Source organism: Lissotriton helveticus, chromosome 7 (genome assembly GCF_964261635.1).
Source record: "Lissotriton helveticus chromosome 7, aLisHel1.1, whole genome shotgun sequence".
In the NCBI taxonomy this organism is placed as follows: Eukaryota; Metazoa; Chordata; class Amphibia; order Caudata; family Salamandridae; genus Lissotriton; species Lissotriton helveticus.
In genome coordinates this window covers 1,956,485,828-1,956,500,471 of record NC_136068.1, presented here as the reverse complement: position 1 = coordinate 1,956,500,471, position 14,644 = coordinate 1,956,485,828, and the positions used below count along the sequence as shown (strand labels likewise).

Sequence of the window (14,644 nt, the reverse complement as noted above, 5' to 3'; positions counted from 1 at the left end):
TTTAAAAGCATCCCTGGTGTCCAGGACAGCTTTTAAACCTTAAATTATGCCCAAACTCGACTTTGGGGGTAGGTGCCCTTACAAATAAAAAAACCTACCATGTTTTTGCATATTAGGGGCCCCCATGGTCACCCCTAGGTATCCCAGGGGTGGGGGGTGGGGGGTGGGATCAGTTATCTATAAGGAACACCCTTATAAAATGAGTTTTTAGAAGCCTGGGTAAAGTGAAAGTGAAAGTTTACATTTCACTCCCCACATTGTCTTAAAGAGCTGCTCAAATTCGACTTTGATGCTAGAAGAACTGGGTAAGGATGATCTGCAATATTTCTGCAGATTCAGAACCCCTGAAGTCTCCCCTAGTTGCACAGGGGTTGGGGGTCCTGTAGAAATTAGGGAAATACTTATAAAATATGGTTTTATAAGCCCTGGCGCTACAAAAGTAGCCCCAGTCATTTTCCCATTGCAAACCCCATGGCCCATAGGTTAACATGGTAGGAAGTTATTGATTACTATATATTGATAGGAGAGGACTAACCGGACCATTCAAAGACTTCCCAGAATGGTTGTAGTAAATCCAACAATATTATATTGTTGAATTTCTCCTAAAGTGTACATACAAGAAGTTATAAGACATTCTTGTTTGTAAGTCCAAATTCAGCCTTTCAGTGGTCTGCCCTGATTGGTCAGAGTGAAGTGGATTAGCCAGGCTGCTTTGAAGAGTTGATAAGGAACCCCTCTGGTAAATCACTCTGCTGGGAGGGCAGTGGGCTGGTCTATAGGAATGCCAGGCCAGGGGGTGGAGTCGTAAACCATCCACTTCAAAGGGAAAGGGGAGGCCTGGGTTTCAGCTTCACTCTGACAGTCTTGACCCAGAGTCAGGGCTCGGCTTAAGGAAGGTTTGTGCCGATGGTAGGGGGAGAGTTCATGGAAATAAGCCATCCCAGGGGGTGTGTTTAGTCAGCTCTTACCTCCTTGCTGGAAAATCAGCCATTATGTATTTGGAAGAATGATGCACTCTGGGACAAACTAATGTCACACTCTACAGGATGTGGTCATAACTATGAGGAGTTGCCCTGCTCTCATTGGTCAGCAGTGACCTGGTGCTTGACCCAGAGAATTTTGAATAAATAGCCGAGAAGGGGAAGAGCCCTCCAGATCTGCTGCTTGAAACTGAATGAAGCAAGAAGTGCCCTGCTGGAAAGTTTTTTTTTTTTGCTGTGCAAGGAACTCTAAGGCCTGACCTCTGGAGACTGCACCATCTGAAACTACAGCCCTGTGGATTACCTTGCTGCCAAAGGACTAAGAGTGGACTCCCTGCAAGCTACAGGTTAACTGAGCTCACCTGGACAGCCCCACAAAGAATTCAGAGCCTGGAGTACAGTGGATTTGTAAGGGTTTTGTTCAAGTGGATTGCGGAATTGAAGTTTCACACTTTCAAGGATCCTCTTGGAGATTCCAGAACCTTGGATTGTGTCTTTGTTAGAAAGGCGATCCCGGGGGAGGCAGAAGATGTCTGACTGACCACCCCTAGGTCCACCTCTCCGTCGAGAAGTAGCCGGGCGTTATCGAGAGGCCTCCTGGTTGAGGGTCCTCTCCTAGGATCGTACAGCAGAGTAACCACAACACTACAAACGGACACCACACAGGAAGTTAAGTCCGTAGGCTTTATCAAGAATAAAGGTTGCTTGTTCTCAGCGATATGTACAGGCAGATCGAGGGATCTGTAAAGTCTCGTAAATAAGGAACAGGGTAGCGGGACAGTCTCAGTACGGGTGCAGGAAGGGATACCCTGCGCACAGCTCTCAATCCTCGAGCCGGGGGTTCCGAGAGGTCGAGCCGCGGCAGCGCCAGCAGGACTCGACAGATGGTCTTTAACGGAGAGGGGGCCGCGGCAGCGCCAGCAGGCCTCAAGGTGGTTTCGGCGAAGATGGGCCGCGGCAGCGCCAGCAGGCTCTCAGGATGGTTCAGCGAAGGTGGGTCGCGGCAGCGCCAGCAGGCTCCCAGGGTAGCTTCAGGTTACCGGATAAGGGGTTCTTCTGGTGTCGGCCACGACAGCGTCAGCAGGGCTCTCCAGTCCAGGATACAACTGGCGTCCTACTCTGGGGCTGGCCCAGATATAGGACTGGCATCCTGTGATGTCCGGACCCTCGCGCCTGGGGGTCAGAGGGGCCGGGATGATGGTGTCCAGACACCCAGCAGGGGGGTGGAGCCTGCGCCCAGGGAGGCCGGAGGGCGATCGATACTAGGCGTCCGGGGATGGCTGGAGGCCCATCGAAACTTCCCTCCTCTTGGATCTGTTGAGTGGCCACTCGACCACCTGGGTGGATCTTGGTGCCTCGATGTCGGGGCTTCTCTGGGGCCTTGGCCGGGGCCGAGTCCACGTGTTCGTGACGTGGTGGGCCCAAGATGGAGTCGGGCGAGGCCTCGTGCTCAGGACGTGGTTCGTGACGTGATGGGCCCAAGATGGAGTCAGGCCGGTAGTGGTGGTCCGGGGTGGTAACTGGACCGGCAGTGTTGGGGCGTGCAGGGTCGGGCAAAAGGGGCCGCCCGAGGCTCGGCGGAGGGCCGATGTCATTCTGGGCCCACCATGCGGGAGGGGTAGGACCACGCCATGAGGCCGGGTCCAACTGTCTTGGATACTTTGGGACCCGCAAGCAGAACGCCAGGAAGGTGTTCTAACTGGACCCCGCTTGCTGAAGAAGGCAGCCCACTACAGTGGTGAGAATTCTTCAGAACAATTTATAAAGGTGTGTCCCTGACAGAGAAAATGAAATGACTTAAAGGGGCACTGTTGGTTTCTAAGCACTAGAAAGTGACTAATCTTTAAAAATTCATATCGCTGGTTCCCTACAGTGGATTATTTTCGTTTCGGTGTCATTTAAAAGATAAAAATATTACCTATTTTTATAAATTGTGTTGGATTTTTATTTTGTGGTGTGTCTTAATTATTTACTGAAATGATGTTTTTAAATACTTTACATACCTGTCTTTGAAGTTAAGCCTGTCTGCTCGCAGCCACGTTACCAAGGGTTGAGCAAAGGAATCATTTTCTAAGACCTATGCTGAGTCCTATCATGTCTTAGTGGCCTTATTGCCAGTGGCAGGCCTACATTTACCCCTACTAATAACTACTTTCCAACATTTGGTGGCAGCGGTGGGATAGATTTGAACCTAAACTTCCCAAGGGCATAGTACCCAAGTACACTGAAGGGGATGACATTGACAAGTGGCTAGCAGCTTTTGGGAGGGCTCTTAAAATGAGTACAGTCCACTCTAGGTATTGGGGTGCACTCCTGTGGGAGTTGATTCCAGTAGCTGGGAGGGATAGGCTCCTGACCCTGAAGGGAGAGGATGCATAATCATACCAGCAGATGAAGGCATGCTTAGGCAAGAGATGTGGTCTGACTCCAGAACAGTACAGGGTGAAGTTTAGAGGCACGCAGAAATTAAGTTCAAAGTCTTGGGTAGACTTTGTGGACGTTGGAAGGCTGGATTGTTGGTAACAAAGTTGACACATATGAGGGATTGTATAATTTGTTTTTGAAAGAATACATTTTGACTCTTTGTGCTGATGAGTGGGTGAGAACCCGGGTTTCCATTCAGCACCAGGGGGGGGGGGGGTGACCAGAAGAAAGGAGGACAGGTCCCTCCCCAGGGAAAAGCCCAGGGAAATGAAGGTCAAAAACCTAAGGAGTCCTCCAAAGGCCCACAACAACCTGCACAAGGAGGGGGGCCCCGAGCCAACCTAAATTTAAAGGGAGGGGGTTTCAGGGAAAGCCTGGTAGGTTCTTTGATCCCTCAAAGGTAAGTAAGTGCTTTGACTGTAACCAGCCAGGGCATAAGCAGGGAGATGCTGTCTGCACCAAGAAGTTCCCCCCTAAGGGGCCACCCACAGGAATTGCCAGTGTCAGTGTAGGGGTGGAGGGTGGTGTACAGAACAGGCAGGTGGTGGAAGCAACCTTAGTGTCCTTGGGTGGGGTGAGTATTGCCACCCTTGCTGCCTTACCTCTACTCATGGACAAGTACAGGCAGAGGCCTAAAGTGAATGGGGCTGAGGTTGAGGCTATCAGAGACACCGGGGCTAGTGTAACTATGGTCCTGGATGAACTGGTGCCCCCAGAGTGGTTGTTACCTGGTGAGTTTCACCAGGTGACATATGCAGACATCACTACCAAACTCCATCCCATGGCTGCGGTGGATTTGGAATGGGGAGGTGTGACAGGCCCTATGAAGGTAGCTGTGTCAAAGGTGCTCCTGGTCCAGTGTTTACTGGGCAATGACCTTAAAGCCTCTGCATGGTCAGAGGTGGCGAGAGGACTCCATATGAAAATATTGGAGCTCCCTGAGTGGGTATGTGCTGTGACTAGGTCACAGACTAGCCAGAAGGGAGGGGCTGGACACTTGGACCAAAGGGCCAAGCATCCAAGGACAAGGGCACTGGGCCTGGTGAGCCAGCCCAGCGAACTCCAGAGGAGCATGAAGAATCCAACCCTGATGGGGAGGATCTGACCTTAGAGGGAGGAACTCCATCCCTACCAGAGCTGTCAGATTTGACAGAACTGACACGAGCAGGTGGACCCTCCAGAGAGGAGTTCAGTCAGGGACAGCGTGACTGTCCCACCCTTGTAATTGTAATTGTAAAAGTACTTGTAAAGCGCGTTTGCTGCCCGAAAGCGTCCAAGCGCTGAGTAGAAGCAGGGAGTACCTGGAGGGGAGTACCTGGAGGGGATCTAGGGGGAGGCGGAGTTGGCGAACAGTAGGGTCTTTAGACTTATACGGAATGAAAGGAGGTCTGGGTTAGACCGAAGTGAGATGGGGAGGGCATTCCAGAGCTTGGCGGCGTTCCAGGAGAACATCCTGCCCCCAGACCTGGCTCGCTTCACTCTGGGAACAACCACGAGGTACGCCTCTGTCGACCGGAGGTTCCTGTTAGGTTGGTAAGGAATGATAAGGTCAGTGTTGATGGCTGGGGCTGTTTTCCAAAAGGCGCGGTGCGCCAAGCACAGCGCCTTGAAGGTCACTCTCTGCCTCACTGGCAACCAGTGGAGAGTTTTCAGAGCGGGTCTGGCTGATTGAGTGCGCGAGAGTTCCAGCAAGGTGCGGGCTGCACAGTTTTGGACGACCTGTAGTTTCCGGAGGGTCATCTCTGATGCTCCTAGATACAAGGCATTGTTAGAATCCAGGCGTGACTGGATAAGGCCTTGTACCGCCACCTTTTTGGCCTCTTGGGGGAGTAGCGGGAGGACTTTCCTCAGGATTCTAAGCAGGCCAAAGCAAGTGGAAGACAGTTTTTTGGCCTGAGTAGAAAAGGAGAGTTTGTTGTCAAGCCATATCCCCAGGCTTTGGACGCTGTCCTTAGGGGTGGGAGGAGGGCCCAAGACACTGGGCCACAGTGAAATGAATGGTACGGGAGAGGTGGGGCCTAGGAGCATAAGCTCCGTCTTATCACCGTTTAGTTTTAGGGAGGAGTTGGTCATCCATCCCTTGACATCCACTAGACAGTTTAGGAGGTCGGCTGTGGAATGCCTACTGTTCTTCGTGGCCAACGAGACCACCAGCTGGGTGTCGTCGGCATATGACACAATTTTAATGCCATATGGTTCGACAACACCCGCCAGCGGCCTCATGTATACGTTGAACAGTACAGGGCTCAGAGAGGAGCCCTGTGGTACTCCGCAGTTCAGGGGTTTACTCGAGGACACCATCTCTCCGTCAAAGATCTGGAACGACCTCCCAGACAGGAAGGACTCGAACCACCTTAAGGCGTCACCTGAGACTCCGATGTTATGGAGACGGTCCAGCAAGGTGGTGTAGCTGACCGTATCGAAGGCGGCACTTAGATCAAGGAGGATCACTGCCACTGATCCTCCCTGATCCAGTATCCTTCGAGTCCCTTGAGAGCTTGAGGCGGATTTCTTCTAAGCAAGAGGAGGGGGATGACAGTGGGTTTCACAAACTCTACTGGGAAGATGGACTGCTTTATACAGAGGCCAGAAACCTCAAGGAGGGGGGAACCAGGAGGTTTGTGGTGCCCCAGAAGTACAGAGAGTTCATCCTGACTCTGGGTCATGATATCCCCTTGGCAGGACATTTGGGACGGACAAAGACATGGAACCGGTTGGTGAACCATTTCTACTGGCCCAATATGTCTGAAAAGGTAAAGGAGTTTTGCAGCTCCTGTGTCACCTGTTAGGCCAGTGGCAAGGCAGGGGCCAAGACAAAGGCTCCCCTAATATCACTGCCAGTGGTTGGGGTTCCTTTTGAAAGGGTGGGGATGGACATTGTTGGTCCCCTGGACCCACCTACTGCATCAGGGAATAGGTATATCTTAGTGGTAGTTGACCATGCCACTAGATACCCTGACGCCATACCTCTTAGAACCATTGATGCACCTGCAGTGGCTAGAGCACTTCTTGGTGTGTTCACCAGAGTGGGTTTTCCAAAAGAGGTGGTGTCAGATAGGGGCACAAACTTCCTGTCCAGCTATCTGACTGCTATGTGGGATGAGTGTGGTGTCATCTACAAGTTCACCACCCCCTATCACCCACAAGGAAATGGTCTTGTTGAGAGATTCAATAAAACCCTGAAGGGCATGATAAATGGGGTGTCAGAGAAACTCAGGAGGAGATGGCAAGTTCTCCTCCCATGCTTACTGTTTGCCTACAGGGAGGTGCCACAGAAAGGGGGTGGTTTCAGTCCTTTTGAGCTGGTGTTTGGACACCCAGTGAGGGGGCCATTGAGCCTGCTTAGAGAGTCTTTAGAGAAGCCTCTTAAAGAAGCTAAGGACAATGTGCTTGACTTTTTGCTAGACCTGAGATCTAAAATGAAGGAGTACATGTACAAGGCAAACAGGAAACTGGAGGCCAGCCAGGAGCTCATGAAGCACTGGTATGACCAAAAGGCTACTTTGCCTGAGTACACTCCAGGACATTTGGTGTGGGTGTTGGAGCCTGTGGCTCAGAGGGCCCTCCATGACAAGTGGAGTGGGCCCTATTCCTCACCCTAGCACAGCGGCTCAGTATGCCTTCCAGCGGTGTAGGGACGCCCTTGATTGGTGTGGTGGCAGACCTCACCCCAGCATAGCGGCTCAGTATGCCTTCCAGCGGTGTAGGGACGCCGTTGATTGGTGGGATGGCAGGCCTCACCCCAGCACAGCAGCTGGTTACGTCTTCCAGTTGTGCAGAGACTCCTTGATTGGTGGGATGGCAGGCCTCGCCCCCAGCCCAGCAGTTCAGTACGCCTTCCAGCGGTGTAGGGACGCCCTTGATTGGTGCAGTGGCAGGCCTCACCCCCAGCACAGCGGCTCAGTACGTCTTCCAGGGATGTAGGGACGCCCTTGATTGGTGGGATGGCAGGCCTCACCCCCAGCACAGCGGCTCAGTACGCCTTCCAGCGGTGCAGGGACTTCCTTGATTGGTGGGATGGCTGGCCTCACCCCCAGCATAGTGGCTCAGTACGCCTTCCAGCGGTGCAGGGACGTCCTTGATTGGTGGGATGGCTGGTCTCACCCCCAGCATAGTGGCTCAGTACGCCTTCCGGCGGTGCAGGGACGCCCTTGATTGGTGGGATATCAGCCCTTACCCCCAGCACAGCGGCTCAGTACGCCTTCCAGCGGTGCAGGGACGCCCTTCATTGGTGGGATATCAGCCCTTACCCCCAGCACAGCGGCTCAGTACGCCTTCCGGCGGTGCAGGGACGCCCTTGATTGGTGGGATGGCAGGCCTCACCCCCAGCACAGTGGCTCAGTACGCCTTCAAGTGATGCAGGGACATCCTTGATTGGTGGGATGTCTGGTTACAACCCCACAAGAGCAGACAAAGAAAAGAGGAACTGGGTGGAGACTGGCAAACAAAATGATGAGTCTTGTTTATTTCAAATGCAGCAGCATCTCTATTAATTTACTCCAAAAATAATCACAAACAAATAAATATTATGTCTCCAATAAGTCTTGGTGAGCGGCTTCTCTAACTCCTGATAAATAGTTTTCAGTTTTTCTGATTCCGGTTAATTCTTCATCTCGGATGGAAAGGCTGGAAAAGAGAAAAAGAATCAGATAAGTGCAGTATCCCAGACTCAAATCCTTAACCCCTATGACTCTGAGACGCGTGCTGGGCCCCTATGACTCTGAGACGCGTGCTGGGCCCCTATGACTCTGAGACACGTGCTGGGCCTCTATGACTCTAAGACGCGTAATGGGCCCCTATGACTTTGAAACGCATGCTGGGCCCTTATGACTCTGAGACGCGTGCTGGGCCCCTATGACTCAGAGACGCGTGCTGGGCCCTTATGACTCTGAGACGCGTGCTGGGCCCCTATGACTCAGAGACGCGTGCTGGGCCCTATGACTCGGAGATGCGTACTGGGCCCCTATGACTTTGAGACGCATGCTGGGCCCCTATGACTCAGAGACGCGTGCTGGGCCCCTATGACTGACAGGCGTACTGGGCCCCTATGACTCTCAGGCGCGCGCTGGGCCCCTATGACTCTCAGACGCGTGCTGGGCCTCTATGACTATAAGACGCGTGATGGGCCCCTATGACTTTGAGACGCATGCTGGGCCCCTATGACTCTGAGACGCATGCTGGGCCTCTATGACTCTGAGACGCATGATGGGCCCTTATGACTCTGAGACGCGCGCTGGGCCCCTATGACACTGAGACACGTGCTGGGCCCCTATGACATAGACACGCGCGCTGGGCCCCTATGTCTCTGAGACGCATGCTGGGCCCCTATGACACTGAGGCGCGTGCTGGGCCCCTATGACACTGAGACGCGTGCTGGGTCCCTATGACACTGACACGCGCGCTGGGCCCCTATGACACTGACATGCGTGATGGGCCCCTATGACTCTGAGATGCGTGCTGGGCCCCTATGACACTGAGACGCGTGCTGGGCCCCTATGACACTGAGACACGTGCTGGGCGAGGAGAGGGCCAGGCAGGCCTGGTGTCCTCGCCCACTGGGGGCAACATGGGGCAGAGTTCAACATGGCAGCAGGGATGGCAGTGGTACCCAGGGCCCCTCTGATGATGCCAGGGCCTCTGACTCCTCATCAGTAGCGCTTTTCACTGGGCCTGCACGGATATCCTGAGTGTGCGAGCATCGGGTGAAAGCAAGCCTGGCGGGCAGGGGGGTCACAGTGCTGCAGCGCACACTGTACCAAACTGGGCGATGGAGCAGGTGGAAGGGACAACAGATGGGGCATGAGCCGGGCCTTGGGATGGGAGTGATGGAGCCGTGCATGAGCCGGGTCTAAGGATGGGAGCGGTGCATGAGCCGGGCCCAGGGATGGGAGCGGTGCATGAGCCGGGCCCAGGGATGGGAGCGGTGCATGAGCCGGGCCTGGGGATGGGAGCGGTGGAGCGGTGCATGAGCCGGGCCCAGGGATGGGAGCGGTGCATGAGCCGGGCCCAGGGATGGGAGCGGTGCATGAGCCGGGCCCAGGGATGGGAGTGGTGCAAGAGGCGGGTCTAGGGATGGGAGTGGTGCATGAGCCGGGCCCAGGGATGGGAGCAGTGGAGCGGTGCATGAGCCGGGCCCAGGGATGGGAGCGGTGCATGAGCCGGGCCTAGGGATGGGAGTGGTGCAAGAGGCGGGTCTAGGGATGGGAGTGGTGCATGAGCCGGGCCCAGGGATGGGAGAGGTGGAGCGGTGCATGAGCCGGGCCCAGGGATGGGAGAGGTGGAGCGGTGCATTAGCCGGGCCCAGGGATGGGAGCAGTGCTTGAGCCGGGCCCAGGGATGGGAGCGGTGCATGAGCCGGGCCAGGGATGGGAGCGGTGCATGAGCCGGGCCCAGGGATGGGAGCGGTGCATGAGCCGGGAGCGGTGCATGAGCCGGGCCCAGGGATGGGAGCGGTGCATGAGCCGGGCCCAGGGATGGGAGCGGTGCATGAGCCGGGCCCAGGGATGGGAGCAGTGCTTGAGCCGGGCCCAGGGATGGGAGCGGTGCATGAGCTGGGCCCAGGGATGGGAGCGGTGCATGAGCCGGGCCCAGGGATGGGAGCGGTGCATTAGCTGGGCCCAGGGATGGGAGCGGTGCATGAGCCGGGCCCAGGGATGGGAGTGGTGCATGAGCCGTGCCGAGGGATGGGAGCGGTGGAGCGGTGCATGAGCCAGGCCCAGGGATGGGAGTGGTGCATGAGCCGTGCCGAGGGATGGGAGCGGTGGAGCGGTGCATGAGCCGGGCCCAGGGATGGGAGCGGTGCATGAGCCGGGCTCAGGGATGGGAGCGGTGCATGAGCCGAGCTCAGGGATGGGAGCGGTGCATGAGCCGGGGCCAGGGACGGGGGCGGTGCATGAGCCGGGCTCAGGGATGGGAGCGGTGCATGAGCCGGGGCCAGGGACGGGAGCGGTGCATGAACCGGGCTCAGGGATGGGAGCGGTGCATTAGCCAGGCCTAGGGATGGGAGCGGTGCATGAGCCGGGCCCAGGGATGGGAGCGGTGCATGAGCCGGGCCCAGGGATGGGAGTGGTGCATGAGCCGGGCTCAGGGATGGGAGCGGTGCATGAGCCGGGCTCAGGGATGGGAGCGGTGCATGAGCCGGGCTCAGGGATGGGAGCGGTGCATGAGCCGGGCCCAGGGATGGGAGTGAAGGAGCGGTGCATGAGCTGGGCCCAGGGATGGGAGTGGTGCATGAGCCAGGCCCAGGGATGGGAGCGGTGCATGAGCCGGGCTCAGGGATGGGAGTGAAGGAGCGGTGCAGGAGCCGGGTCCAGGGATGGGAGTGGTGCATGAGCCGGGCTCAGGGTTGGGAGCGGTGCATGAGCCGGGCCCAGGGATGGGAGCGATGCATGAACCGGGCCCAGGGATGGGAGCGGTGCATGAGCCGGGCTCAGGGATGGGAGCGGTGCATGAGCCGGGCCCAGGGATGCGAGCGGTGCATGAGCCGGGCTCAGGGATGGGAGCGGTGCATGAGCCGGGGCCAGGGACGGGGGCGGTGCATGAGCCGGGCTCAGGGATGAGAGCGGTGCATGAGCCGGGGCCAGGGACGGGGGCGGTGCATGAGCCGGGCTCAGGGATGGGAGCGGTGCATGAGCCGGGCTCAGGGATGGGAGCGGTGCATGAGCCGGGTTCAGGGATGGGAGCGGTGCATGAGCCGGGCCCAGGGATGGGAGCGGTGCATGAGCCGGGTCTAGGGATGGGAGCGGTGCATGAGCCGGGCCTAGGGATGGGAGCGGTGCATGAGCCGCGCCCAGGGATGGGAGCGGTGCATGAGCCGGGTCTAGGGATGGGAGCGGTGGAGTGGTGCATGAGCCGGGCCCAGGGATGGGAGCGGTGCATGAGCCGGGCCCAGGGATGGGAGTGGTGGAGCGGTGCATGTGCCGGGTCTAGGGATGAGAGCGGTGCATGAGCCGGGTCCAGGGATGGGAGTGGTGGAGCGGTGCATGTGCCGGGTCTAGGGATGGGAGCGGTGCATGAGCCGGGCCCAGGGATGGGAGTGGTGGAGCGGTGCATGAGCCGGGCTCAGGGATGGGAGCGGTGGAGCAGTGCATGTGCCGGGTCTAGGGATGAGAGCGGTGCATGAGCCGGGTCCAGGGATGGGAGTGGTGGAGCGGTGCATGTGCCGGGTCTAGGGATGAGAGCGGTGCATGAGCCGGGGCCAGGGACGGGGGCGGTGCATGAGCCGGGCTCAGGGATGGGAGCGGTGCATGAGCCGGGCTCAGGGATGGGAGCGGTGCATGAGCCGGGTCAAGGGATGGGAGCGGTGCATGAGCCGGGTCTAGGGATGGGAGCGGTGCATGAGCCGGGGCCAGGGACGGGAGCGGTGCATGAGCCGGGCTCAGGGATGGGAGCGGTGCATGAGCCGGGCCCACGGATGCGAGTGGTGCATGAGCCGGGCCCAGGGATGGGAGCGGTGGAGCGGTGCATGAGCCGGGTCTAGGGATGGGAGCGGTGCATGAGCCGGGGCCAGGGACGGGAGCGGTGCATGAGCCGGGCTCAGGGATGGGAGCGGTGCATGAGCCGGGCTCAGGGATGTGAGCGGTGCATGAGCCGGGCCCAGGGATGGGAGCGGTGCATGAGCCGGGCTCAGGGATGTGAGCGGTGCATGAGCCGGGCTCAGGGATGGGAGCGGTGCATGAGCCGGGCTCAGGGATGGGAGCGGTGCATGAGCCGGGCTCAGGGATGGGAGCGGTGCATGAGCCGGGCTCAGGGATGGGAGCGGTGCATGAGCCGGGCTCAGGGATGGGAGCGGTGCATGAGCCGGGCCCAGGGATGGGAGTGGTGCATGAGCCGGGCTCAGGGATGGGAGTGGTGCATGAGCCGGGCTCAGGGATGGGAGCGGTGCATGAGCCGGGCCCAGGGATCGGAGCAGTAGAGTGGTGCATGAGCCGGGCCCAGGGATGGGAGTGGTTCAAGTTCAAGTTCAAGTTCGGGCATTTATAAAGCGCACTACTCACCCAGACGGTCTCAAGGCGCTGGAGAGAGGGGTTCACTGTTTGTCGAATAGCCAGGTTTTGAGTTCTTTTCTGAAGGAGATGTGGTTCTGAGTAAGGCGGAGGTGGGTGGGGAGTGAGTTCCAGGTCTTGGCAGCCAGGAAGGAGAAGGATCTGCCACCCATGGTGGATTTTCGGATGCGCGGGACTGCGGCGAGGGCTTGGTAGGATGATCTTAGTTGGCGGGTGGGATTGTAGAAGGACAGTCGGGTGTTGAGGCATTCGGGTCCTAGATTATAAAGGGCCTTGTGTGCGTGGGTAAGAAGGCGGAAAGTAATTCTTTTGTTGACGGGAAGCCAGTGGAGGTTTTTTAAGTGACCGATGATGTGCTCTCGGCGCGGTATGTCTAATATGAGTCTCGCTGACGCGTTTTGGATGCGCTGGAGCTTTTTCTGTAATTTTGTTGTAATTCCGGCGTAGAGTGTGTTGCCATAGTCCAGTCGACTCGTGACCAGTGCATGGGTGACAGTCTTTCTAGTCTCGAGGGGGATCCAGCGGAAGATCTTTTTGAGAATGCGAAGAACGTTGAAGCAGGAGGACGAGACGGCGTTGACTTGTCTGGACATTGAGAGAGAGGAGTCAAGAATGAAGCCACGGTTGCGAGCATGGTCTGTGGGTGAGGGTGCTGAGCCCAGAGCGGAAGGCCACCAAGAGTTGTCCCAAGCTGAGGGGGAGGATCCTAGGATGAGCACCTCCGTTTTGTCTGAGTTGAGTTTTAGGCGACTCTGTTTCATCCATTCGGCTACTTCTTTCATACCTTCGTGAAGGTTGGTTTTGGCGGTGTTGGGGTCTTTGGTGAGGGAAAGGATTAGCTGGGTGTCGTCGGCGTAGGAGATGATGTTGTGGTTGTGTTGACGTGCGATGGAGGCGAGAGGACTCATGTAGACGTTGAAGAGGGTGGGACTGAGTGAGGAACCTTGAGGTACGCCGTAGATGACTTCGGTGGCCTCTGAGTGGAATGGGGGGAGTCGGACTCTCTGGGTTCTTCCAGCTAGGAATGAGATGATCCAGTCCAAGGCTTTTCCTTGTATGCCGATGTTGCTGAGGCGTTGTATGAGGGTGCTGTGACAGACAGTGTCGAAGGCGGCGGAGAGGTCGAGTAGGATGAGGGCCACTGTTTCTCCGTTGTCCAGGAGTACTCGGATGTCGTCGGTCGCCGCAATGAGGGCGGTTTCGGTGCTGTGTTTGGCTCGAAATCCGTTCTGTGAGGAATCCAGGGAGTTGTTGTATTCAAGGAAGGCGGCGAGTTGTCTGTTGACAGCTTTTTCGATGACTTTGGCCGGGAAAGGGAGGAGGGATATGGGTCGGTAGTTTTTCAGTTCTGAGGGGTCTGCTGTGGGTTTTTTCAGAAGGGCGCTGAGTTCGGCGTGTTTCCAGATTTCTGGAAAGGTGGCAGAGTTGAAAGAGCAGTTGATGACATCGCGGAGTTGGGGTGCGATGATGGAGTCAGCTTTGTTGAAGATGTGGTGGGGGCAGTGGTCAGAAGGTGAGCCAGAGTGGATTGAGTTCATGAGGCGAATGGTGTCTTCAGTGGTGATTGGGTTCCAGGCGCTGAGGTAGTTAGTTGGAGGGGTGGGATCTGAAGGGGGTGGGGCGGGTTGATCACTGGGATTATTCTCGAAGCTATTGTGGATGTCGGCAATTTTGTTGTAGAAGAAGGAGGATAGCGCATCGCAGAGGTCTTGGGAGTTAGTGATGTCGTTGGATGCTGCGGAAGGGTTGGTGAATTCTTTGACGATATTGAAGAGTTCCTTGCTGTTATGAGAATTGTTGTCGAGACGGTCCTTGAATGCTGATTTCTTGGCGGATCGAATCAGTTGGTGGTGTTTGCGGGTGGCTGTCTTGAGGGAGGCCATGTTGTCTGAGGTTGGGTCTTTTCTTCAATACTTCTCCAGGGTACGGCATGTCTTCTTGGATTTTTTAAGGTCATCATTGAACCAGGGAGCCTTTTTGGTGGATGAGTTCAACTGGTGCTTTTTCAGGGGTGCTAGTTCGTCCGCATTGTGGGTAATCCATTGCCTGAGGTTGGTGGCCGCTTGGTCAGGGTCCATTGCTAGGGTGGGAGGGTTTTGGTTGAGTGATGTGAGGAGTTGGTCGGTGGTGATTTTGTTCCATTTTCTCCGGGGAATGGGTTGTGGACGGTTGTGGGATAGGGTGGTTTTGTAGCTGAAGTGAACACAGCTGTGATCCGTCCAGTGGAGAGCTGTA

The 14,644-nt window shown here is 56.7% G+C and overlaps 1 protein-coding gene across 1 annotated transcript in view; it reads right to left on the bottom strand.

The window, feature by feature from the left end:
• Positions 1–7,847: 7,847 nt before the first annotated feature.
• Positions 7,848–14,644, bottom strand: part of NOBOX (NOBOX oogenesis homeobox) — a 312,543-nt gene continuing 305,746 nt past the window's right edge. Inside the window, exon 9 of the mRNA XM_078651248.1 lies at positions 7,848–8,030. Within this exon, the coding sequence (XP_078507374.1) occupies positions 8,005–8,030 (26 nt within the window). The 3' untranslated portion in view covers positions 7,848–8,004. The remainder of the gene's footprint in view (positions 8,031–14,644) is intronic.